The 24,840-nt window shown below is 46.0% G+C and overlaps 1 protein-coding gene across 5 annotated transcripts in view; it reads left to right on the top strand.

Moving 5' to 3' along the window:
• ZC3H7B (zinc finger CCCH-type containing 7B) overlaps positions 1-24,840 on the top strand; it is a 47,423-nt gene that overhangs the window by 7,737 nt on the left and 14,846 nt on the right. For 2 of the 5 annotated variants that reach the window (XM_086752192.1, XM_086752200.1), the window contains 15 exons: positions 1,001-1,034; positions 1,416-1,613; positions 2,504-2,662; positions 6,054-6,134; positions 7,696-7,755; positions 9,169-9,211; positions 13,287-13,546; positions 14,459-14,804; positions 15,767-15,825; positions 16,694-16,856; positions 16,943-17,104; positions 17,973-18,178; positions 18,921-19,021; positions 19,714-19,895; positions 23,647-23,732. In XM_086752192.1, coding sequence (XP_086608318.1) covers positions 1,001-1,034; positions 1,416-1,613; positions 2,504-2,662; positions 6,054-6,134; positions 7,696-7,755; positions 9,169-9,211; positions 13,287-13,546; positions 14,459-14,804; positions 15,767-15,825; positions 16,694-16,856; positions 16,943-17,104; positions 17,973-18,178; positions 18,921-19,021; positions 19,714-19,895; positions 23,647-23,732 — 2,140 coding nt within the window. The remainder of the gene's footprint in view (positions 1-1,000; positions 1,035-1,415; positions 1,614-2,503; positions 2,663-6,053; positions 6,135-7,695; positions 7,756-9,168; positions 9,212-13,286; positions 13,547-14,458; positions 14,805-15,766; positions 15,826-16,693; positions 16,857-16,942; positions 17,105-17,972; positions 18,179-18,920; positions 19,022-19,713; positions 19,896-23,646; positions 23,733-24,840) is intronic. The other 3 variants (XM_086752223.1, XM_086752217.1, XM_086752209.1) reach the window with 3 other exon arrangements.

Genomic DNA, 24,840 nt, shown 5'->3' with positions numbered 1-24,840 from the left:
GAGCATATCTTAAACTCCAAACTGAGGCAGTGCAATTTTTTGGCTTGTTTTGATGTGAAAGAGGGATAGTCCAATTTTATAAGGAGCAGGAATGTTTCTTACAAAGCCAAGGCATTTCCTGCAGTTAATTTTAAGGAGCAGATGATGATTAGATTAGATGAAATCTAAAAAAAAAATATTCTCTGACCAATAAGATCATGTATACGATGTTGTATTTCAAAGGTGAGGAGGGCCATAAAAGGTGCTAAGGATTTCTCTAAAGCCTATTGTTTTCTCCTTGAAGAGAAAAAATAAATACATGTGGACCAAACCGGGATGACCTGGGTGGTCTGATTTGAAGAACAGGACCTTTCATCTAAGTCTCAGTGTTGTTGTGGGGTAGATATTGTCCTTATAAGCCCTGACAGTTTTATGTCACAGCCTGGTAGCCTTGGCTAAGACAGCTGGAGTTAAATAGCCCCCTGAACCTACATTTTCTCCTTTCCTTTTGTGGTGTAGGCCTAAAGGCATGTGGCTAAGTTAACACAGAGGAAAATGATCGTATTTATCACTGTATGTCTTTGATTGCACAGAGGATTTGAGGAGGTCTTGGGGTACCAGTCTGGTGCCTCTCATTAGAGCCAGATGCACTTATAATACGCTTGTTTTCTCCCTTACAGTCTCTCATGGGATTTTCTCAAAGATTTTTTTTTTTTTTAAGGTGGCTGGCTTAAGCCACATTACAGAGGATTGTGTATGTGCAGAATATAGCTGAAAATAAGATTCCTGTAGTTTTAAATCCCTTTGGAACCTGGCCATCCCTTGACACCACTGTGACCATCACTGAGCACATTGCTCCCTGATTGTGTTCTCTTTGCCCCAGCTGCCTTTAAAGTGACAAATTGTTCAGCAACTCACTGAGATTGTCAACACAGGACCAGAAATATGGTTTCTTCATCAGACAAAGGCCTGTGTTTGTATGGATGCCTATTTCATGAGAATTTTCTCTTCTTTTTTTTAGATCCACATTACCCCTAAGCCAAGAAGATTATGAGGTAATGAAGAATTTGTTTTCTGAAGTTGGGATCTCTTTGGTTAGCAAGATTTATTCTGTTGCATAGCCATTAGTTTACATACCAAAAAAGGGGAGTGTGGGATGGTCTGTCACAATTTTTCTGTGAAGTAAAGCTTTAAGGTTCTGACAATGACAACTTTCAGGAAAAGGAGAAGATGCTTGAGTGTTCAAGAAGGAAGGAGTTTTGACTGGATTATTCTCCTCTGCCAAAAGACTGATGTTTTACAGGAGAGTGGGGAGGCAGGAGAATCTCAGTGGGCAGGAAGCTTGCTAAAACATATGGAAAGGAATGGGAAATTGGAAAACCTCTCCTTTCTCTGAATATCCACTTCATTCTATTTGCTCTCTCCCTGCTGCCTAGGCCTTTTTGCAGAAGTTGGTGAGAAACCTTTTTGCAGAGGGCAATGATTTGTTTCGAGAGAAGGATTTCAAGCTTTCGCTGGTGCAGTATGTAGAAGGGCTGAATGTGGCAGATTACGCAGCCTCTGACGAGGTGACCATTCCAAAGGAACTCCTGTGCAAGCTGCATGTCAACCGAGCTGCCTGCTACTTTGCCATGGTGAGCACCTTCCCAACACATCTCCAGGGGCCAGGGAAGGCATCATGGTTGCAGTGCCATGCAATTGTAAAAGATGTCAAGAGGGATTTAAATCTATTTTTTCCACTCCATTCTCCAACACTGGAGGAGATGATTACACACAGAAAACCCTGGTATCTCCCCATTATCGCACTGTGTCTTGTGAGACCAGAGGAAGGATGTGAAGGAGAGCGGTGAGAACTAAGGTACTGTGAATGCACTTCTGGTTCACACTGGTGAGAATTTAATACTATCTGGAGATTGGAAAGAGCCAGTGCCTTCCAGAACTGACTGAGTATTTCTCTGGAATACTGTTTGAGTATTGCTCTGGAGGTTCCTGCCTTGTCAGGTGAGACACTGTAAGACAGTGAGAAGGCTTTGAGATTTGTCGCAACTTTCAGTACAGAAATGGAAAAGGATTCCGAAATACTCAGGCTGTAAAAGGCCGCATGCTTCTGTTTTCCTAAGGAATCTAACAGCTTTCCTTTATGGCACAACCCCAGAGCAGGTCCATCCTGTTCCTAATGAGGCTGAGTCCCATGAAGAAAATTAGTAAGCAGTCACATAACTAAAGACTGTCAAATGTAACATGCCCACGGTGGAGGGGGAGACAAGATAAGGTTGTTCAAGCAGCCTTAATTCTGGCATTTGCTGACTTTGAAGTGTTTTGAGTTTTTCAGGGCTTAACAAAATCTTCTATTACTGTAGGCTTTGTGTGTTTGTACACTGGTCTGTGTATGAGGTAGTATATATGTTTCCAACTGCCTTTTGTATTCCTGTTTCCTGCTGAGAGGTAAAACGTTTGCATTCACACAGAAGGAGAGGTTAGTCTGGTATTTTTTGGCTGACTTAAGGTGGTCTCTTCCATGCAGGACTTGTATGAGAAGGCACTGGAAGACAGTGAGAAGGCTTTAAGTCTTGACAAGGAGAATATCCGAGCGCTCTTCCGGAAAGCTCGCTGCTTAAATGAACTTGGAAGACACAAAGAAGCATATGAGTGTAATAGCCGATGCTTGCTGTCCCTCCCACATGTAAGTTTTTGACATACAACTGAGCTTGGTTTCTGTGGCTTACCACCTTCCTCCTCCATAACATGCTTAGTGTGAGGCCAGAGCACAGTGGAAGAGGAAGCTTGGCTGTTCCTGGGAGCCTGCTTATGTCCAGATATTCTGTCTGTCTGACTCAATGAATGTTTGACCTCCTGGTTTTCTTCAGTCCAAGTCACCCTCTACAGATAGTGCCAGCCAGAGACACCAGTTAGTGACAGCACGTTTGGTGGCCTATTTGTGAGGAGCAGAATCCTACCTGAACAAAATGTGTACTAAGGTCATGAGATTATTTTAATTAGCTGGTTTTATGTGTCTAGTGGGAGGGACTAGGACCATGCGACAAATGGGATCTGGAGCACTGGGAGAAAAACATGTATACTTTTCCTGTTTTAGATAAAAGCATCTCATGTTTTACTTACTGATTGCTAAGGCAAGCTGATAAAGCTTTATAGTTCTTGAGGGACATGCAAAGGTGTCCTTGACATCACACGTCATAGTTATTTTTATGTTCACAAGTGTATAAATTTTTGCATTCAGAGGTGACTATCTGCATACACTAGGCCCTAGATATTTTGCTGGCAGTGCTTTTGTTGAGTGTCCTTTTAGGCCAAATACTGAGCAGGAAACCAGACTGTGATTAGATAGATTCTGGTGAGCAGTGGTTGTCTTTGCTAAATTTGGTTCTGATCCATCACAGTAATGCCATTACAAGAAAAAATGCATCTACTTCAGCAGGAGAAATTAACTTTCCTTTATTATTAGAGTTACAGAAGCAATATTTGAAAGCCTTGTTAGCAGTTAGTAATTCCTTTTGTGTAGCTTGTAAATTCTAGTTTCTTTGACTTGGCAGAACAGGGGGTAACCAAAACACATTAAAAGTATCATATTAGGGGAGTTCTGAAGAACTGTTTTTAAAACAAACCCTTTTTTAAATAAAACCATCCAATATATGGGTTAATGTAAAGCCATATCTGGCTGTATTTCACATTGCAGTGAGCCACTTAATTGAATTTATTTTTTAACCATATACTTATGTTTACTTATCTCCCATTATTATCATTACAATCATCATGGTCTACAGACAGTTCATCAGTCTTCTCCATGGCAGGAAAATTCAGCCTTACAGGCTCCATATCGAGTGATCTGCATTCCCCATTCTAAATGATTCAGTCTTGTAAATTAACATACCCCATTGCTTTATTACCTGATTAATAGAAATCATAAGCTTTCTCTGCATCAAAGGCAAGTCATGCTATCCATCATCTCACTCTTGTTTCCATCACACCAGCTACTATGCCTCTGGAGCACACGGGTACTTACAGCTTGCATTGCTGTAACCGCTGAGAACTTTGTTGTGATCAAAGCAGAGCGTGTATTAAAATTTCCGGTGATGAAGGATCTGCCTCTCAGTTAACTCACTGTCTAGCAGAGTTAACTTGTTTCTGGGTGCAGATACTTGGTGCTGATAGTTTGTAGAGGTTCCCAGCATGGTGATGTTGATAATCCTCTGTGGTATTCTTTTTTTTTTGGTATGGAATGGGCTTTTTTAGGGTGTTGGAGGAGAGCATATTGCATGCCCTTGTCAAGGATCCCCTCATGATTTAGGTGGGACTACTAGGTGTCTGAGGGTAGTATTTGGCTGAGGGAAGGGAAAGCTAAAGGAAGATCTTGGGAATGGCAAAGAGCAAATAACCCCGCACCTCCAAATCTCAAGCCTGCTGACAAAAAGGACAATAATTATTTACGTGTTGTTGGGAAGGGAAGTAGAAGTAGTCCAGAGAGAAATACATTCTTGATCTTATCCAGGAATTTGAGAGAATGTCTCAGAGTTACATTGGCATGTGGAGTTGGAAAGGGTAAACCTGTTAGGTATGAGTATGAGATTTATGAAAATAAACTGCATCAGGGGTCTTTCTGGTGAGTTTTCCACAAGGAGCAGGACCATGGCAGACTTCAGAAGACATCTGGGAGAGTATTTGAAGAGGCAGAATCACTAGAGTCAAACAGAGAAAAAAAATGTGATTGTTGTTAGAAAGATCTGAGAGGTGGAAGGGAGTGAGGAAGGAGCAGTGACGATGAGATTTGACCAAGAAGAGGTCTCTGAGGGGTGCGAGGACAGTTTCAGAAGAAGAAGGTACATCCTGAAGTTCTGTAAGACAGAGAGAGAAGAGGAGATGGACGAGATAGATTTTTGTCTTCACTGAGTTCAGAAAAGGTGGAGACAAGACCAGAGTTGAGGGTGTGAGGGAGCAAGTACAGTCAAAAAGTGGGACTTCAAATTGAAGGACAGAGTTACTGATGCTATGAGCTCAAGAGCTAGAGGCTAGTGAGGGGTTGAAAAGGAAAGGATGAATCTGCAAGAAGAAGGAGATTGGAAAGACCAGCATGGCAAGTAGAGAGAAGAGAGCAAACTTCAGGGTTGGAGATGAGGGAGGAGATGCTGGGACATTAAGGAGGGATATTGTAATAGGTTGGACAGATATATTTTCCTTCTTTGAAGGAACTGTTGAAGTACACTGATAGTTTTGCAAACAGAGAGAGGAAAGCAGAAGGAAAGAGTTGCTGGTGATAGCAAGAGAAGAAAGTTGTGACAGGTTGTCAGTCCAGGCAGAGCTGGAGAGGATGGAGCAGGGGAATGGAGCGTGGCCCAGAACTTTGTCTAAAGCCCGCGGCAGTGTGTGAGTGGACCTGGGCAGTGCACAGGGAGGATGGTTAATGGCACGCAGCGGGAAAGTGGAAGGATCTGCTTGACTGAGCTGCAGCTGTTTAACCAGAGCCAGAGATGGTGGAAAGAGCTTGTAGCTAGTAAGTTGGAAACTGTAACTTGGTTTCAGCTTTAAAAATAAACAAACAAGCAAAACAGGGTAGTAAATACTGTCTGCATATCAAAACTGCTTATTAGCTCTGTGGCTGGTGGAGAGGGAAGTATACAGGCATGCAGGAAAGCGTGCAGGCTCCTTCTTCCCAGACACGGGGACCTTGTGGAAGCTGTATCATCTCCCAGCACGGGGGGCTGCTAGCAGCCAGCCTTGGCAGCCCCTTCAGCTGCCTTGCCAGCAGGATTCATGGACTCTTCATTTGGAGAGTGAAGGCTGTCTTGGAATCAGACAATTGATTCTGATTTTCTGCAGCGTTTTAAGAGTGTGGGAGGAGGTCCTGTTGCAACCTCAGTGTCTCAGCAGGACTGAATGACAAGAGCACTTAGGTCTGCATGGGCTCTCCCAGGGCTGCTCTGGCAATTGTCCACCTGCTGCTGTCTAAAAGTGAGGCTTCTTGGCATAACCCAGTGTGGATACTGCGTTCCTGTTCATTTCATTGTGCATGCTGCAAAGGCAAAACTGAAAGCGTCCTGCCAATGTTTTTTTTTCCCCAGGATGAAAGCGTCACGCAGCTGGGACAGGAGCTTGCCCAGAAGCTGGGACTGAGGGTTCGAAAAGCATACAAAAGACCTCAGGTATGACTTTTTTTTTCTTGGAGACTGTTTTTTGGCTCTTTCAGGTTTATGTTTGCAGAAGTGGTAGATGCTATTCTGCAGCAGTAGACACATATATGCTACCCTGTGATCCCTCTAGCAGGCCACTGGCTACCCTCCTTGTCCTGACCCTCTGACTCACTTTGCCTTGATCCATTTCTAACCCCATTGCTGCTCTGTGTCTACTGCCAGGATGTTTCCTGTGTCCCCAGCTAAGCTAGGCACAGTGAGGCTGGTGCTGCAGGAGAGGTTTCCAACACCCTGGGAGCTTGCGGTTTTGGGAGGAGAGGGACTTGTGGCCTGATCCCATAGGAGGTTTTGCATCAGAGCCCTTTCCCTGTTGTGAGATGAGAAGAGCGAGATCCTCTGCTGCATTGGACACTTGGCTGGTTTTGTAGTGTTGTGGGTCGTGAAGGGTTCCTGCCCCATATCTAGGTGTACACCTTCTTCTTTTTGAGGGAAAGGCCTGCACTTTGGGAGAACAACAGGTACACATCTGGTCAGATGCTAGGAAGGAAGGCAACAAAAAGCGAGTCTTGGGTCCAGTTGATTGACATCGGTGGCTGGATCCGTAACCTGGCTCTACAAGGAAGTGCTGCTGTGACTGGAGTACTGTTAGTGTTTAAATGTATACCCTGGGACGGAGCTAGAGGGCGTTAGGCCACTGCTAGCACTCTTGGATAAAGCTGTCTTGGTCACTGTAAAATCCCTGGATGTGTTTTTAGAAGGGAACATTATTAGCTAGTAGTGGAGGCTTATGTTTGCATTCACATCCTCAGCCCCATGCGCAGTGGTGTGTTAAACAGCCAGCATGTTCCCCCTCCAGAGGGGCGCCTTTGCCATATGTGGTGAGGTGATTGGTGGGCATCCAGTTTGCAGAGAGGTTTTGAGGTAAATTTGGCTGTAGCATCTTATTCCTCTGCCCGACCAACCTCATGTGTGTGATTGGCCTACCCACAAAGAGCATTTGATGTTGTAGCAGTTCTCAACACTCTGAAGTTATTCTGTCTCAAAGAAAGGGAAGCTTTATGCAGAAATATTTTTCTAGCTGCTCACTGTGCTGGCCTTACCACCTTTTTGCTGCTGTCATGTTACTCAGCTGTGATGGGCTTAAACCACCTATATATTAGAAAAATAAAAATTAAAAACTCCCAAATGCTTTGTATTCTTTGAAATTTAATGATTGATATTTTTATAACACCTTGCTATCTCCTGTGGTGACTTCCAGCTTTCATTCCAGTGCTGTAATGCCTTCCCAAAGTAGTAATTTTTTAACAAAAAAGGACTTCTGTTCCTCAGGGAAGATTTTCACTTCTTGATTGAGTGTTGGATGTTGCGTGTTTTGCACTGAGGTGTCCAGAACAAATACATAGCCCTTTGGGTGTTCGAAAAACTGTAGCCTTGTGTCACAGTGGTATGCCTTTTGGAATGGCTTTTATTTACGGGCAGTGCCTGGAAGGAAACCGTACAGGTAACCCAGCTTTACTTAGTTTCCAAGCATTCTTGGGCTGTCTCTGTTCTAAGACCTCTCTCTTCCTTGCAGCAGGAATTGGAAACGTTCTCTCTACTCAGTAATGGCACGTCAATCACTTTGCCAAACCAGGTAGAGTTTGCATCCTGTGATTCTTACCATTCATAGATTGTGCTACTAGAATACTTCACGGTTTTATTTACATGCAAATTTATAACTGTCTTTTAGGATTTAAATGTATTAATTATTGTTTTCCACTTGTAAGGAATATTGCCAAGGAAATTAATTTATTTGAAAATATTTCTAGTGACAGCATTTTTTATGTCAGTAATTAGATCCCTGAATATGGTTATTTTTCTTAGCTATTGTAAATGTTTGCTTTCTCTTGCATTTTAAATAAGTTTCTGTTTTCAAGTTTTTAGATAGTTAGGGCAACGCTGAGTAAAAGTCAGAAAGTGCAACTACTGAAGAAACACACAAAATTAAATCATGTGATTACAGAGCAAGGTACTTACACCGTTTATGTATTCTTTGTATTGTCCTGTCACCTAGGAGATTCAGCTTGGGCAGGGCACTGTACAAATACTAGGCTAAAATGTAAGAAATTGCTGATTTCCTTGTTCCACCACTGGTCAAAAAAAAACCCAAACATTTGCTGTTTTTACAGGCTATTTGATACTTCACACTACTCCTTAAAGGAAACAAAGTATAAACCTGTAAAACCTGTCATTTTGTACAACAGAATGGGATACTGAAGACTTTGTTTACCTCCCACTGTTCAGGGACTTGACTTCACATCTTTCTAGGAGAGCCAGTCAGCTTTCTTTAATAGTTGTGCCTAGTTTTTCATTTGAAAATCTTTCCTTTAGCTAGAAATTAAAATAGTGCAAAAACTACAGGTTGCAAGAACTATTGCAGTAGATACAGTATCTCAAGAATAATGCTTCACTTGTGCCTTTTTAAGTTTAAGCTGAAATCACACATACTTAACTCTGTTCATGTTTATGTAAAAGATGGGCTCATATTATTCCTTGCCTGGAGCTCCAAGTCAGTCGGCAGTTGTCTTGGCGGAAACCTTTTCCTGTTTTGAGTTTGCTGTAAAAGTTTGTGGTTGTTAGATTGCAAAATATGTGAACAAAGAAAAGGAACATTATGTAAGATCAGGCTAATCAGATCTCGCACTGTATGGGGCTGACTGATTGATGTGTCCTGGGACTTGGGTCACAGCGGTCTCGTCCACACGTGAAAAACCCTGTTCTGTGTTCAGATTTGCTCACATGGCTGGATATTGTGCAGGGCTAGTATTCCTTTGCAGCTATAGGGTTTGTCCACTGCTGGAGGCAAAAATGAATAGGCTCTTGGATTAGCAGCCTCTTAAAGTGCATTGGTTTTACTACTTTTGCACTGAAAAAGGCCATAAAGGAAAAGAAAGTGCCAGATGCATTTAGTAGTAGTAAAGGATCTCATCTGTGAAGTGTGAATATCTTTTTAAAGATGAATTTGTGATGATATTTTTTTCTCCCCTTTTCTACATCCTCTTTGCAGACCACTTCCAATGGATTGGGTTCAATAGATGACATCGAAACAGGTAAAGACATCTCTCTCCTCTGATTTTTCTGGCTTCGGTAAGGTATCTGACCGTGAGAGGTTCATCATCTTCATTTGCATCTCTTCTGCGCACTCTTGGCTTTGGTAACTAGGAGGAGGAAAAGGTGGTGGGAAGCAGGAGTGTTTTTCCTGCAGAAAAGCTTTTTGTCCAGGCCCAGTGAAAGAGATGTCTGGGAATTAAAAGTGTCTGCTGAGGTACACAGCTCTCTCCAGTTGTGCTTTCTTAAAGCTGGGCTTGGCAAAGCTTCTGAAACTCTGCTCCCAGCCAAAACAGTCCAGATGAAGTGAAGTTAAGGTTGTAGGCGGCTGTTTGTGTTCTGAGCGCGTATGGTCCTCCAAGACGTTGAGGTGGAGGAAATGAAAACAAAGGGAGCTGGGAGGCACCCCAGAAGAGCTGTGTTCAGGGTTAGGCACCCAGGAGGAGCAGAAGGAGAGCTTTGGGGTTTCTTTTCTCATGCTCTGAAACAAGTGACCTTAACCCTGCCCCTGTAGAAAGGCTTGCTACGTGCTTTCCCTTTGTTGTGTGCTGGAGCATTGAACTTGTGCCTCTGAGCACATCAGTCTTTGTTCCTTTGGAAGGTAGCTGTGTGAGTGAAGGTAAGTGTGAAGACTTACCGCTGCAAGTAGCAATTGCCCTTTCTATAGAAAGAAACTAATTTCATTATTTCAGGGGTGCTTTGGAAAACATGTCAGTTGTCTGTTGAATGCAAGTTCAGTAACTGAATGCTACGAGTAATTGTGAGACCCAGTTCTCTGAGTTAAGGAGAGCTTTTCACATTATCTTGCTGTGCTAAAATGAACTTGACTCCTACTGCAGAGTAAAGAGTGATTGCATCCAGTGAGCTCTTTATCTAACCGGGATTTGGTGCAAGACCAGCATGCCACCTTTGCCGCAGTTCAAGCAGAGAGAACCTTTACTGCTAGGAAATCTTTTCCAAAGCACTGAAATTACATGTTATCCCATTGCCCTCAGAGTGGTGTGCCACCAGGAGGGCTGTGGGTGCTAGGTACATCAAGAGTTTCAGATTCAAAGCTTTTTTAGCAAGGGTTTTTTTTTGTTGTTGTTGTTGTTGTTGTTGTTTTATTTTTGTTTGTTTTTAAGCTGCAAACTCCTGAAGCCCCTTTCCCCGTGCTCTACTTGAAATTGTCTGATTAACTCAGCCCTATCCTGCACAAATCATGGCTCAGCTCTGGCTCAGTGTGGCCTTTGGCCAGCTAAGGGACTAGGCAACCACTGCTGTTTCAGGAAGTGGAGCAAGAAACGGGGCTTTTAAAAAGATTGTACTTGCTCCTCTGGGACAGGCAGGTGCATGGCCAGAGAAGCTACCAGATGTGGGGCATGGTATGAGAGACTTGGTTCAAGGGAGCAGATGGACAAGACTCTCCTTGAGCTTTTAATAACAATAATAAGTGGGGCTTAGTGTCATGGCGGTGGCAGTGTGTGTCTGTGATCTGCTCGTCAAAGAAGGCTGGCATATTTTTTTAAGAAAGAGCAAACATTAGGTGAATGCAGGAGGTGCATAAGCTTTTTGGAAGGAGAGTACATAAATGTGGGTGTGGTGGCTGGTGAGTGAGGTCAGCAGATGGGGTGTCCTGTGAAAAGCAGGAATGGGAAAGGAGGGACAAGGGAAAAAGATTGGACAGAGGGGAATGGGAGGAAGTGGCTGAAGGAATGATAGGATTTGGGTGGTCATGGAGAGGGGAGCAGACATCTCCCTGCTGCCCCTTGTAAGTAGTGGAACCTGTTGGTCCCTGCTCTTCTCGTCACTCTTCATGTGCACTGAGCTGTGGGGGTCCCAAATTGTTCCCTGCCTTTTGGTCATGCATTCAGCTTTTCAGGATTTTAGACCTCTTAAGGTGTGTGAGGGCTTCTTTCCTCTGCTTCCCATTCTGAGTGAGAACCAGAGGGCCTTGGTCATTCCTCAGAGAAGGTCTGAACTTCTGGATCCTTTGGGGCCCTGTCGTTGTGAACCCTTTTGTTCCCCCCTGCAAGTGTCCTTGTCCCTTCCAGCCAGTCCTGAACTTCTTGTTGGCCCCTGAAGGGATCTTGACAGTAGTCCAGATTTAAACATCTGAGAAACAGGAAGGCACAAGCCGTCCCTTTATACTGAGGGGAATCTGGCCGAGCTACCAGCGATGAGACCGGCACCAAGGGAGGCTGGATGACTGGCTCCCAAGCGCGGCGGGGGGGCTGGCGCCAAAGGGAGGTGAGCTGAGAGAAGTCATCGCAAAGGGGGCACAGGGTTGGAGCTGAGCCTGATGTGAGGAGCAGCTGCAAAACTAAGGACATTTACAGCCTTCCTTTGAGCCGCTGCCTGTGGGGAGGTATGTCCAGCTGCAGCACTGAAAACCTGTTGGATCCTGTAAGGTACAACATGCGCTTTCCTTTTATCGCATGCGTGAGGTTGTGGAGAGGGACCTGTGTCTGTCCCTTGCTGTTTCCCCCTGCTTTCCCTGCCTTTTGTCAGGGTGCGGCCTCTGATGCCTTGCAGAGTGACCTCAGCTGTGGTCCATCCGCATGGACGACTCACAACAAATGCCGGAGGAAAGGTTGCCGGGGGTGGTGGTGTGGTCCTGGTGGGGTTAAAGATAAGGGGGCCTGTGTATGTGTCAGTTCTGCAGTTGTTTTGTTCAGGACTTGGGGGTTTGCAGGAATTGCTGATCTGTTGAGCTCCATCCTTCTTAGATGGCATCAGCACCGTCCTTGGGCAGTGAACGTGCAGTGCAGAGGATAGCAACGTGGCTCACTCACTTGGTCCCAGTTAGGAAGGGGTGGCTGAGTTATTGTGGAGGCTGAGTGAGCAGAGCTTGTACAGACAGGATGCAGCATCTCTTGCTGGAACAAGATTTGTGCCTCAGAAGCTTGTCTAGTTTCTTTCCTGTTCTTATCAGTCTTTCTAATAAAAGCTGTCATTTCTCCTTCCAAATTTTGCCTTGCTTATAGCCTTAGCCCATTGTAGCTACAGTGCAGTCACTGCTACATGGATGGAGAAGGTAGCATCTTTGTCTCATTTCTTTTCTTTTATTCCAGGACATCTGCACAGGGGCAGAATTAAGGTAGTTTGGGTGCTTGGTTTGAGAACTGCAAATGTAATGCTGCATTTCCCAGAATTCTAACATTTAAACCTTTTTTTTTTTTAACCTTTAATTTTTTTGAGAATAAAATGCTCTTATGTGAAGAATATGTGCTTGTAATGTTAACTTCACTTAACAGAGATTTATATTGCATGATGGGAATGCCTTGCCTTTTCAGTAATGTTCTGGAGAGGCGAGGAAGCTGTAGGGAAAATCACTGCCTCTCTCCTGCCCCAACCCTGGCTCACACAATTTCCCAAGGGGATATTTGTTGTTGAGGTGTTGAAGGGGAGTGTGGGCAGCAACCTCCCACCTGCAGACACCAGGAAGCACTCAAGAGCAGGGAATTTACTTGGGTAAAGACAACTGAGTGAGTCTGATGGTGTTTTTGGGGGACACATTGTTAGCAGAACCTGGTATGAGCACCTAATCTCTGACTTTCTTCCCAGCAGGACTTTGTGTTTTTTATCTTGTGCTGTTTAGGATGCCTGATGTTTTAGAAAGGGTGTGTGAGTAAGCAAGCTTTCAGCTGGGATATTGAAGCTTCAAGGAGTAGAGAAGGCAGTGATCTATGCCAAATGTATTAGTGAGGAACATTAAAGAAAACACTAGGTGGTGGGTTATAGAGAAATTGGGTTATGTGTCCCTGACCTCTAGTTCTGGCTACAGTGAATTCAGTAGCTGCTCAGCCACAAGTTTTTTTGTTGTTCGTGATTTCTGCACATTTGCCAAATCCTGATGGTCAGTCTGGGCACTGGCCCTTAGAGCATATTTCAGCTATAGATGAACCATTGGAGACTGGGAACAAAAATGAAATGGCAAGAACTCTTCAGACCAGAGCCCCTCCTCTCAGAAAAATGGCATACTTGGGTTTTATGATTTGATGGAGTTGTACAATACTGTTTTTGCCAGGCTGTGCTCTGCTTGCCCCCTGCAAGAGGCTCTCCTGGGTGACTGGCTCTGTTTCTCCCTTCTCACAGACTGCTCTATGGACCTCCAGTGCCTCCCAGCTCCTGTGGCCACCTCCATCCCTGGGAGCGAGGGGCTGGCCCCTTTGCCCTCTGACTCGGATGCAAAGGGCTTGCCTACCTCTCTACCTGCTGCCAGCTTGCTCACATCTCCAGACTGTGTGTCCCTGCCAGTGCCTGAAAGCGTGGAGGACTTCACAGATGGGGACATCATTGGGGAAGAACTGGACTCCCTCCTGGACTCCCTCGCCGAAGGATCACCATACTCTCTAGTAAGAGTGGGCTCTGCATGGGTCCCCTGCTTCTTGTTCCAAATAGGTCCTCAGAGCATGTGGCTATGTGTGCTGCCTCTCTCTCTCTTTCTGTCACTCTTTCCTCCTAGCTCTTCCTCTGTCAAAACTCATTCATTCCTTCCTTTATTTCTGCAATCGGCTTGTGAGTATCTGAAGAGCCCAACTCCAAGAGTGCTTTACTGTGTACAACTTCATGGAACTGCCCCTCAAAAGTACCCAAGATATCCTTCCCCTGCCATCAACTTCCCCCTAGCCTCCGGTGCCCATGGACTTGAAGCAGGCCTGAGGGTAGAAATGAGCGTGCTGAAGCAGGAATGATGGATGTATTTTATACAGTGGGCATGCTTTGATCTCCTTGTATTTTGTGCAGGCTGCGTTCAGCTTAAGCTCTTTGAATAGGTCTGGGAGCTGCAGAGACAATCTGTATTCATACTTATGTTGGATTTTAGTTGCCAGCGTTGATGATATTCTGCAAGCCAACTTTGTTCAGGAAGCGGTATAATATTCATGCAGGACGCCTCTTGAGCCAAAAGCTCTGATGAGAGGTGCAACAAGTAATGGTCGTTATCCTGACCTTGGTGCTGTGCGTACTCAGCTGCATTGTTTCGTGACCTGAGCCGCTTTAAGTGCCCAGCACAGGGCTCTGCCTTAGAGATTGATGAGCTCAGGTAGCCCAACATCTCCTCAGGGACCTCGCTCCAGACTGTGTGTGGTGTAGGTAGATTGGAAGGTCTGTGGGAAGTCTGCATGCAAATAGAGCTGCTGGGTACCCTTTTGCTTCAGATAATACAGCACACATTTAAGTGGGAGCCTGTTGCTCTCTGTGTTCACTTATTCTCTGCTCCTCATTCCTAATGTGCTGTTTATGCTCCCTTTCTTGATTCCCCAAAGTCTCTGGTCCAGGGCACCATTCCTACCAACCTGCCAACAGAGATGCCCCAGCTGATCCCTGTGTTTCCGGGGGGAACTCCACTCCTGCCCCCTGTCGTGACAGCCAGCATCCCTGTCTCCACCCCGCTGCCACCTGCCTCCTTCGGCCTGGTGATGGATCCCACCAAGCAGCTCTCCTCCTCTGTCCTGGATGCCTTTGAGGCCCCACCAGGAGGAAGTGGCAGCTCCACCTTAGATTCGCTGGATTCCCTGGATCTGCTCCCCTACACAGACTCACGGCTGGATGCCCTGGATTCCTTTGGGACAAGCAGAGGGTCGCTGGATGCCTTGGATTCCTTTGCTGTTGGTAGGTGTGGGGCTGATGGAGTTTTATGCTGCCTTACCTGTGAATGCATGCCAAAATTATTTCCTTCAGTGCTGAGGTCATCTGTGATATAGCTCTGTCTGCTGGTGCTGCAGAACAGGAGCATAAATGTAGAAGAGGGCAGGGAGTTGTCTTGGACAGAGCAGCTGAGTAGATCTAGCTCAGAAGTAATGAGAAAGGCTATAGATGTGTAATCCCAGATAACCAATATGTGCGTGATGTGAAATGTCAAGAGGAGAAAGGAACACAAAGGTGTATAATGATGAGCAATGAGATTTAAACCTGGCTTGACATCCAGGACACCTCCCTTGGCTCAGTTTGCTAGACTGTAACATGATTCCTCCACCCTCCCCAATGACTCTTTGATATTTTGGACCAAATTAGCAAAATCCTGGTGAGTGTTTTAGATTATGTAGGACCTGTTGCACTGGGCAGAATGGTAGAGGCCAAGATGGATCTGTCCCATCTCTGGATTCAAGGCAGTGAGTGTCCTGTTGCATGGAGCACTGCACTCTCATGTCGCAAGAAGCAAAGCTGTGAAGGATGGTGGGCAAAGGGAAGGCAGGCTTCTTCTTGGCTAACTTGTCCCCACTATTGCATTGTTGTCAGCAAAAGTGTTTTGAGAAGAGCAGAGATTGGCCAGTCAGCACTTCAGCACTCAGATTCACCTCAGTGTTGGGCTACCTTGGAGTTGCCACTTTGGGAATGCTAGCACTTAGCAGCACAGAGTTGGGTTCAGTAGGGTTTTGGGGACAAGAAGGCCTTTCCTGGAGTTTTTCCAAGACTTGAACAGGTGGTTTAGAGAAAAAGTATTCAAATGTTATGAAATAAATAAAGCAAATGGATTTCATAAGCATTTGTTTGTCTTTTTGTGAGCAGAACTGCCTGTGAAAGTGAAATGATTGTTTTTGTTTTGTGGGGCTTTTTTCCTCTTCCTTTGCCAGAAGAAGCTAGCCCTCAGGAGCTGCGACACCCACCTGGCAACCAAAAACCATCCCCCGTGGTGAGTGAGCTGCTCTCCCGTGCTGATGGCCCAAATCTGGGTCCCTCTTCTTAACCTGCCCCAGTGAGTGTTGCCTCCCATGCTGTGGCAAGGCAGGTAAAGATTTCCCCACAGTCAGTAAGAAGATGTTTGTTCCATCTTCATTTTTGTCTGCAACTCTGCGTATTGCTGAGGTGAACATGGTGTGACCTAGGTTGTAGGGTGAGCAGGGTATCTTGGAGGCCAGTGTCCCAATATATGTGGTGGCCACGTAACACCGAAAGATGGGGCAGAATAAGCCAACTTTGTCTTGAAACTACTGAGGTTCTTTGCTCCTCTCTGCCCCTGTTAGAAGGCTTTTCCAGATACACTGTTCTGCCTCTGTCCCGTGTCTCCAGTCTTGGAGAAAAAGCTTGGAACAAGAATTATTCTGAAGTTCCTGTCATCTGCTAGCCCTGTTAACATCAATGTGGAGCAAAGTCTCTGTCCTCAGATTAATCTGCTCCCTGAAGACTCATTGATAAGTGGGTTTTTTATTCCTAGGTTGGGATAGGGTTGATTTGAGAGTCTCCAAATGCAGAATTGGTTGTGATGGAAGGAATGAGAAGGAGCGAGGGGGGCATTTTCTTCTGTGGCTCATGACAGAAAACTGAAGTCCCTTACCAAGAGAGAGAGAGGCCCATCTTTAAAGTGCACATACCCCACTGGTTTTTGCCTATGAAAAAGTTGTGTGCAGCTCTTTTGGAAGTATCATATCAGATGTGAACATTTTGATGAGAGAGAAAATGAGAAAGGTTTTTCAGAGACTGGAACGGGGCAGGGGATTAGAGAGGTTTCTTACCCGTGTGGTTGCAGAGCTGGAAAGAGACGGATGTGTGCTTTTGTTCAGGTCAGCCTTAGTGGAGTGAGTCACCCAGCTGTGCCCAAGGTCACTGAGCACCTGCTGTCCCAGCCGGAACCGGTAATGCCCAACACAGCCCTGCTGGTGAAGAACCCCTTGGCATCTACTCATGTCTTCAAACAAGCCTGTCATATTTGCTACCCCAAAACAGGTGATGCTTTTGCTCTGCTGCCCAGAGCGCTGGTCTGGGCTAGGGTTTGCCTTTCCCCAGGCTAATGGGGTGCTTGTCTCCTGCAGGGCCCAAGGCTGGTGATTACACCTATCGAGAAGGCTTGGAGCACAAGTGCAAGCGGGACATCCTGCTGGGCAGGCTGAAGAACTCGGAAGACAAGACCTGGAAGAGGATCCGTCCTCGCCCAACCAAAACCAACTTTGTAGGATCCTATTACCTGTGCAAAGGTGATCTGGAGGGAATAGGGCTGTTGGTGGCTGGGAAGGGGCTATATGGTGCATGCCAGGGGAGGTTGGGAGGGGATTTCCAGTTGGTATCACATGCTGTCTTTGGGGTCTTCCTGTCCTATCAGTAGCCCATGAACTGGGAGGCTCTGTGCAGTGAAAGGCAATGAGCTCCTACGCTGTGGAGAGCAGGCAGCTCTTGAAGTGGTGGAGCAGAAGAACTGCAAAGGCGTAGTGAGGTGCTCTGCACAGCCAAGCACTCAGAGCTGCCCTGTTGACGTGGGCTTTGCTGAGAACCTGCCTCTTGTACTTGTGCCTGCGTTAGTCTCACTGCACCCAGCAGCCCCATGGCACGGCTTTGGTTCTCCCTAGGGAAAAGCTCTCTCTGCCTGCTTCATTGCTTCAGCTCATCCCTCTGTACTTGCAGGCAATGTGACCGGACTGATCACTGAGGCAGTGTCATTACAAAGTACCTCATGAGGTGGGGAGATTGCAAGAGCCACCATAACAGAGCCCTGTATTCCTGGGCAGCTAGAAGAACTTATTCTGGATTGGCTTTAAAAGGGGTTGGTTAAATTGTGGTCTTTCCCTGGCCAGGCACTGAATTAAAGCAGGCCTCCATTTTGAGACAATTTCCACAATCAATGGCATTACTTGAGATTTAACCATTCAGTAGTTTGCGTTAACTTTCGTGAATGTCTTGGTGTAGACAAACTTGGGGGGAGATGTCTTTTTTTTTTTCTTTAACTCTGTGTTTTCTTGCTTTCAGCTCCTTGTGAGGTGTGGGCAGTGGGAGGAGACAAGAGAAAGTTTAGTTTCTGACTGGGCCGCCCTCCCTGTGTGGTGGTGTGTGCTGTTTGTTGCTTTGTAGATATGCTTAACAAGCAGGACTGTAAGTACGGGGATAACTGCACCTTCGCGTACCACCAGGAAGAGATCGACGTGTGGACGGAGGAGAGGAAGGGGACCCTCAACCGTGACCTCCTCTTTGACCCGCTAGGTGGGATCAAGCAGAGCAGCCTCACCATTGCCAAGCTCCTCAAGGAACACCAGGGCATCTTCACCTTCCTCTGTGAGGTACAGAGCTAGTGGGAGGGAGCAGGCACCCTTCGTCATCTCCTCAGTATATATCTGGACCATTGATATGTCCAGACAGTGCCCTCCTCCCAGAAGGGGGGTGAGTGGTGGATGCAGCTGCGTAGGAGAACTGAGAGGTGGTTTTCCTCCTTAGCCCTGCAGCTGAACCAGGGGCACACAATCTCATGAGACCTCCTGTCTCTTCCTCTGTCTTGAGTTGTTGCTTTGAGTTGTAATTTAGCCCCAGCTACTTTAGAAACCAGAACCCTGTAATGCAACAAATTCCCACATGATGTCCATGCTGAGCCAACTGAGTCAGTCAGTTAAGGATTGGCTTTTACCGTCTTGATGTTGTGCAGCAGAGAGATCCCCACGCTGGCAGTGGTACATGTAAAGCGACATGTTCTTTGCTGTGAACTGGATGTTCTTTTATTTCTCCCCATCGTTTCTGCCTGTTCTTGCTCTTTTGGCTAACTGGGAAAGAATATGTGGCTTTGATCAAAATTTTTTCCAACCACAATGGAAAATACTGTTGAGAATAAGCCAAAAAATGTTGTCTGGAAGTTTTTCCAAAAATTCTCTTGCTTTATTTTAAAACCCTACCACAACATTTTCACCAGGCTTTTTCTAACTTTCAACATTAGAATAGGCTGGCTCTGGTTCTTCTTCCCCTTCCAAGTGAAGTGGCTCTGATTCGCTTCTCTCTAAAATTTTCCCAGCATGCTAATTCTTCTCTTCTCAGATTTGCTTTGACAGCAAACCCCGGATTATCAGCAAAGGGACCAAGGACACACCATCTGTCTGCTCCAACCTTTCTGCCAAACACAGTTTCCATGACAACAAGTGAGTGAATGTTTTTTGTGCTGATGGGAGCAATCTCTCACAAGTCCAGCCAGTTTGACTCCAGGGGCCCTGGTCTCTTTCTTTTTTTCTTCCCTGTGGGTTCCAATCGTAGGGCAGCTCAAAGCACGATAAATAGCACTGTGTGCTTCACACTCTGTGTTTGCTCCTGGTGCTGAGGGATTTCAGGCATGAGCAAAGCCCTTTGGAGTTAGCCTGAGTTTTCCATTAACTTAATTTGCCTTTCAGTTTGGCCTTTATGTAAAGGTCAAACCAAAGATCCTCTAGCTCAGGATCCTGCATCTGACTGGTTGGTAATGAATGTTTAGGAAAACAAGTATAAGAAACATGTCAAGTACACAGTAATACAACCCCTTCTGGTTCCTGGCAACTTGAGACTTAGGGACTTGCTGAGCCAGGGGAATTGGTGTCTTTGCTGTGTATTTTGAAATGTGTTTGATCTCTGAACTTGAGCAGGGCATCACCCATGGGCTGAGGAGGTTGAAAATACCTACCTAGGGTCGATACAGAGTGGGAGGGCAGGGGTTTGGTTTTTCCCAGTGGCAATTTACCTCTCCTAGAGTTGATTTTCTGTGTCCTTTGCATCCCCAGTCAAATGTGTGAAAATCACAGGTAAGGAGGAGGGGGTGAAGATTTGTCCTCTGGTTCTTCATATTTCTCTGGCCTGGCTGCAGGTGTCTGGTCCACATCGTGCGTTCCACCTCCCTGAAATACTCCAAGATCCGCCAGTTCCAGGAGCACTTCCAGTTTGACGTGTGCCGACATGAGGTGCGTTACGGCTGCCTGCGCGAGGACAGCTGCCACTTCGCTCATAGTTTCATCGAGCTCAAGGTCTGGCTGCTGCAGCAATATTCAGGTGAGCGTGACTTGGTGCAGGGCTGGTGATGTGTACACCCAAGGTTCCTCCAAGTGTGTGTCCAGGGCCAGTTGAGAGGGGAAGAAGGTGATCTGGGAGTACTGAGAAGTTGTTGCTCACTTGTGCATTTACTTACTCTGTCTCCTCAGAAACACAGAAAAGAGCGTCAAGGTGTTCTGTCAGGTGATTTGGCCCTTGTCCTTCACAGGTGCTACTGTAATTTGCAGACCAGGAAGCCTTTCCTGTGGGACCAGCTACATAAGTTTAAATGATTATGTAGGTAGGGCTGAATCCCCAGAGATGTGTTGGTGCTTAAATCCTATGCAAGACCCTAAATAGCAGTTGGGCCCTTGAGTGAGCATCTGGTGCAGTGAGAAGGCAGCATGTGCAAGTGACAAAGCACTGACGTAAAGGAAGGCTGTGCATCTCCAGTTTCTCTAAACAAATGCACCAGCAGCGGGAAATGGCAAGATACTTGGTGTTGCCCAAAAAGGCTTTGATGACCTGCATCTGAAGAGGCTGTTACAGAAATTGTATTCAGGTCACTCATGTAATGACATTGCCACATTTGGCACTTTCAGTGCCCTCTCTCTCTCTGACATGTTGGAGGGTTTCTCTTGCTGCTCTCCTGTTAACAGAGTAGATGGTGGTCCACCTACTATGCTACCTACATCTTTTTTTACCATGGGGTCTTGTTTAGTGCAGGACTCAGGCTGATAGTGGGAGTACTCCTGAGAGGAAACAAGTTACGGATGTTTCTCACCATTCTTTGGTGCAGTTGGAGACACCTTCTTTAATTTATTGTTGAAGTGCCTGTCACTGTTGTTCAGTGCAGGCCTTGGCCTTGGCTTAGTTCGTGAGGAACAGTGATGAACAAGTAGCACACCGTGGCAAATGCCGTCTTTTGTTCTTCCTGTTTGGCCTCACTTACTTGTAACCACAGGGAATTAAAAAAATTACAACACCAGAGTTTCTAAGACAGGACGTTGCCTGTGAGCCCTAGGCCACCATGCTTATGCTGTACATGCTTACGATACTGCCCGAAGTACTCTGGGCACTCTAATATTCAACACCTTGCTCTTTTCCCCACCCTGTGGTTGGTTTATTTTTGTTGGTGTTATTTTTTTTAGAAAAAAAGTTTCCTCCTTCCCTCCCTCCCTATTCCTTCTTCTTCAGCCTGTAGAAGAAATGGTTAGATTGAGTTTTACTTCTTGCCTTCTTTACTTGAAAAAGTGATTTCCAAAGGGGAAGCTGAGGAGATTAAACAAGCCATGAGTTTGGCTGCAGAGGTGGTCAGTAAGCCTTGTGCTTATTCCCATCTATTCCAACAATGGGAGAGCCATCATATTTTGTTTTTTTTTTCTGCAGAGCTGGAGAGCTTGGTTTCCTTGTGAGTTTGCCTTCCTGAAGTGGTAGTTTATTACCTCTCTTAAGTGTAGCCCTTATTATGGAGACAACAGATGAAAGGTAGTTGTCACCATTCTCTGGGAATTCTTTAGCTTTGGAGCAGAGAGTTTGATTTGAGCACCATTTGCTCGACAAGAAAAGGAAGGGGGCATCATTCATAGCAGCTTGCATTTGAAACCAGTGGGCTGTTGCATTTCACAGCCATTTGAGCTTTTACAGAGTTTGTGGCTTTGTTCATGGGGATAAAGAATTGTATTAGTGGAGTAAAGGTTCCCAATATCTGAAAATGTGGATGGGCAGGACAGTTTTCTTGTTCACTGTGGCTTTTCAGAGTCGTATCTCTCTGTCTTCCTCCATCAGTGGAAATCACAGAGTCTTTGTCCTCACTAATGATGTTACAAAAGATGCTGAAATGTTATAACTAATCAGCACATGGGCCTTTTGGCCATCTCTTTAGGACAGTTTGTGCTTTGGAGAGCTGGTATATTGGAAAACATCCTTTCATATTTGGGAGGGTTGTTTTTTTTCCCCACCCACCACATTTCTAGACTGTATTGTTGAGTTAGTTCATATTTCTGGGACTGGAAGAAGGCAGTCACTTGCTAAGAATTTCATTTGAAATTCAGTCTTCTGACAAGTATATACTACTTCTGTTGGTTCTGCACTCCCAGTATCACAGTGGAGAATGGAGAAGATGGAGGTTGCTTTTGCCCTCTCTCTGCCAGATCCAGTGCAGCACATTAAATCTTTGCTGTGGTTTTCCCAGCTTTGTAGTTTTTGTACCCAAAGTATGGATCAGCGTTGTGTCCATCCCTGGAATACTTGGACACAGAAGAGGGAGTTGCAGTTTTTCTAGCTCCACACAGTTTCTTCTGGGATTAATGGTTAAGAAGAAGAAAATCCACGAACAGTTCTGATCTGAGAGTAGTACCAGCTATGCAGCAACTGCCATTTTGGAGGCCTGAGCAAATCTTCTTGAAGAATGGTAAAGTTTCCTGAATGCTTTTACTCCTTTCCAAGCCCTGTACAAACAGCAGCATTGTTGCCTGGCAGAGACCTGGACAGCTGAAATCACAGATGGGGAAACTGAGGTCAGGAATGCTGTGACCTACCCAAGTTACACACAGCCTAAGCTGAGATGAAAACTTGTGTTTGCTGGCCCTTAAATTTTGGAACATGTTGGCTCTTAGATCAAAGATCGTGTCCATGTGGCATGCCTGGGGAACACCTCACTTCAATAATAAAAGCTGTAGGCAAAAGCAAAGCAAGCAGTTTGGCAACCTTCCTGTGCTGGAGGTGCTGCATCAAGGCCATCCTCAGCACCCCACTTATTGCAGTTAGCTGGCCACTGTAAGACACTTGCTTCAATTTGTTTTGGCAGCTATCTTGGGTCTTTATAACACTTAAATAACACAACTTTTTTTTTGTAGCAGAGTCCTCATATTGACCAGACAGTTCCTACTCTTGCATACTTTTCTGTTGCTGATTAGTGCTCTGAGAATTGTAGCGTCCCTCTAGCTGGTTGGTGCTGGCACGGGCTATTCCCTCACCACTTGGGTGAGTTGGGAGCTAATTCCTTAGATGAGATCTGATCAGCCCTTTTTCTTGTTGTCTGTTGTTGCATTACCTCACAGATTTTCCTTGCAGATTACATACTAGCAGCCGTTCCTTGGTTTTGCACTGTTGGTCTTTCCTTGCTACCTTGGATGCACTTGGTGTTTGTGTTGAATTTCAACTTTCCTCTTTGCCTGTTGATTGATAGGTACCCCCCCCACACTTGAAGTGTGTAACAGGCTAATTAATCCCAACAGGGTTTGGGTGAGACTTCTGGGATTTTGAGATGGCTAGATGTCTCTGGGATATCTGTGATCTTCCAAGCTACTGGCAAAAACTGCAATATACAATAGATGAACAGTAACAAAGCATTGTCTTCAGGATGTTGAGTAGGTTCTGTTGATATGGTGTTGAAGGAGAGCCTTCGTCAAGGTCTTAATCTCCAGTCAAGAACCAGCGTCTTGGAAGCAGCATCTGGGTCCTTTGTACACAGCCTGAGCAGAACGCCACATCTGAGCTCAGGAGACCAAACTCTTCCCCTTTCTTCTGACTTCAACAGGAGTGCTGGAGAGAGGAACTTCCTACCCTGGCCTGTGCTTGAACACATTCTGTGGTGGTGTCAGGTGTCCTCACAACCCATGTCCTGACATTACCAGTGAGACTGTTGGGAGCTCTCAACCACACAGATGTTCATAAGCCCCAACACAGGAAGTCCTGCAACCCCTCCCTCCCTCCCTCTCTTCTGTTGGCAGAAGCAGGGTAGCTGAGTCCTGTCCCCTTTTGTTCCCAGGAATGACCCACGAAGATATCGTGCAGGAATCTAAGAAGTACTGGCAGCAGATGGAGGCACATGCCAGCAAACCAGCCAACAGCATGGTAAGTAAGGTGCATCTAGGGCTTGCAGCCTGGTTTTGCTCCCAGCTGTTCTGGTACTTTTTCCCTCTTTTCCTCCCACTGCTATGCCTGACATGTCCTGGGCAGACTAGGCTGGCCAGAGAGGAGGAAGACAGCTGAGATCATTCCGGGTTGCAGCGCTAGTGATGAGCTTTGTGCCTTCTTTTGCAGCATTGTATCTGCTCTGTTCAGTGGTGGGGTGAAGCCCCCAGAGCAGGGAGGGGAACTGGCAGAGAATGGTGCTTCCTGTGACACCTTGCAAGTGAAATCTGAAGACTTTGGAGACCATGACCACAAAGAGTACTGCCCTTTAGTGGCCAAGGGAAGACTGGCAGTTTGAAGGACTCAAAGAAAGGACTCGGGACCCACGGGACTGCTCTAAACGCAGGAGTGGGTGGAACTTACAGCTGAGGTGCTGTTGAGGCTGGACAGAGATCTTCGTGGCTCTTTGCCAGGAGGTGGCGGCTGTGAGCTTTGCCTCTCTTTGTGCCACCAGTCTTTCAGTGTGGGAGAAGATGCCTCTGGCTGCACCCTCCAGTGTGACCAAGAGCTTTACCTGGAGAAATGTGTTATATGCAAAGGGCACCCCTTTGTTTGCTTTCCTCCAACTTGTTGGCTATGGGTGGCGCTGCCTGATCCTTTTTTTTTCCCCAAAGCAGTGTTCTGTAGTGTAGGAGCAGAGCCCACCCAGTGAGGAAGATTCCCAGCCCAGCCCTGGGGTTGAACTAAAGTAGTTTTGCCATTAGAACAGGGAGATTTTTGTTCCTGAATTACTTTGAGAAGACACATCTGATGAGGTGAGAGGCTTCATGCCTCCTAGCAAGCTCTCAGGCGCAGGAGCAATTCTCTCCCCTGCAAAATCGTGGGGAAAGTGTTGTGAATCCTTCTTGTTCCTACTTGACAGCTTTCTTTCCCCTTGTGGAGGTCTGAGCTTGCCACCTCTTGGCGTGTGCCTTAGTGTCAGAGCAAGGGTGCTTCACCTTGATTTGGGACCTCTCACCCAAGAGTCCCTCTGCAGAGACCAGTACTGAGTGCAGCCTGTGAGCACCCTGCGGAGGAGGTGTTTTGTAGGAAAGGAATTTGAGTCACT

This window comes from Chlamydotis macqueenii, chromosome 1, assembly GCF_036417535.1.
Source record: "Chlamydotis macqueenii isolate bChlMac1 chromosome 1, bChlMac1.mat, whole genome shotgun sequence".
In the NCBI taxonomy this organism is placed as follows: Eukaryota; Metazoa; Chordata; class Aves; order Otidiformes; family Otididae; genus Chlamydotis; species Chlamydotis macqueenii.
Note: the sequence above shows the minus strand (reverse complement) of the source record. Positions and strands in the feature narration are given on the sequence as shown.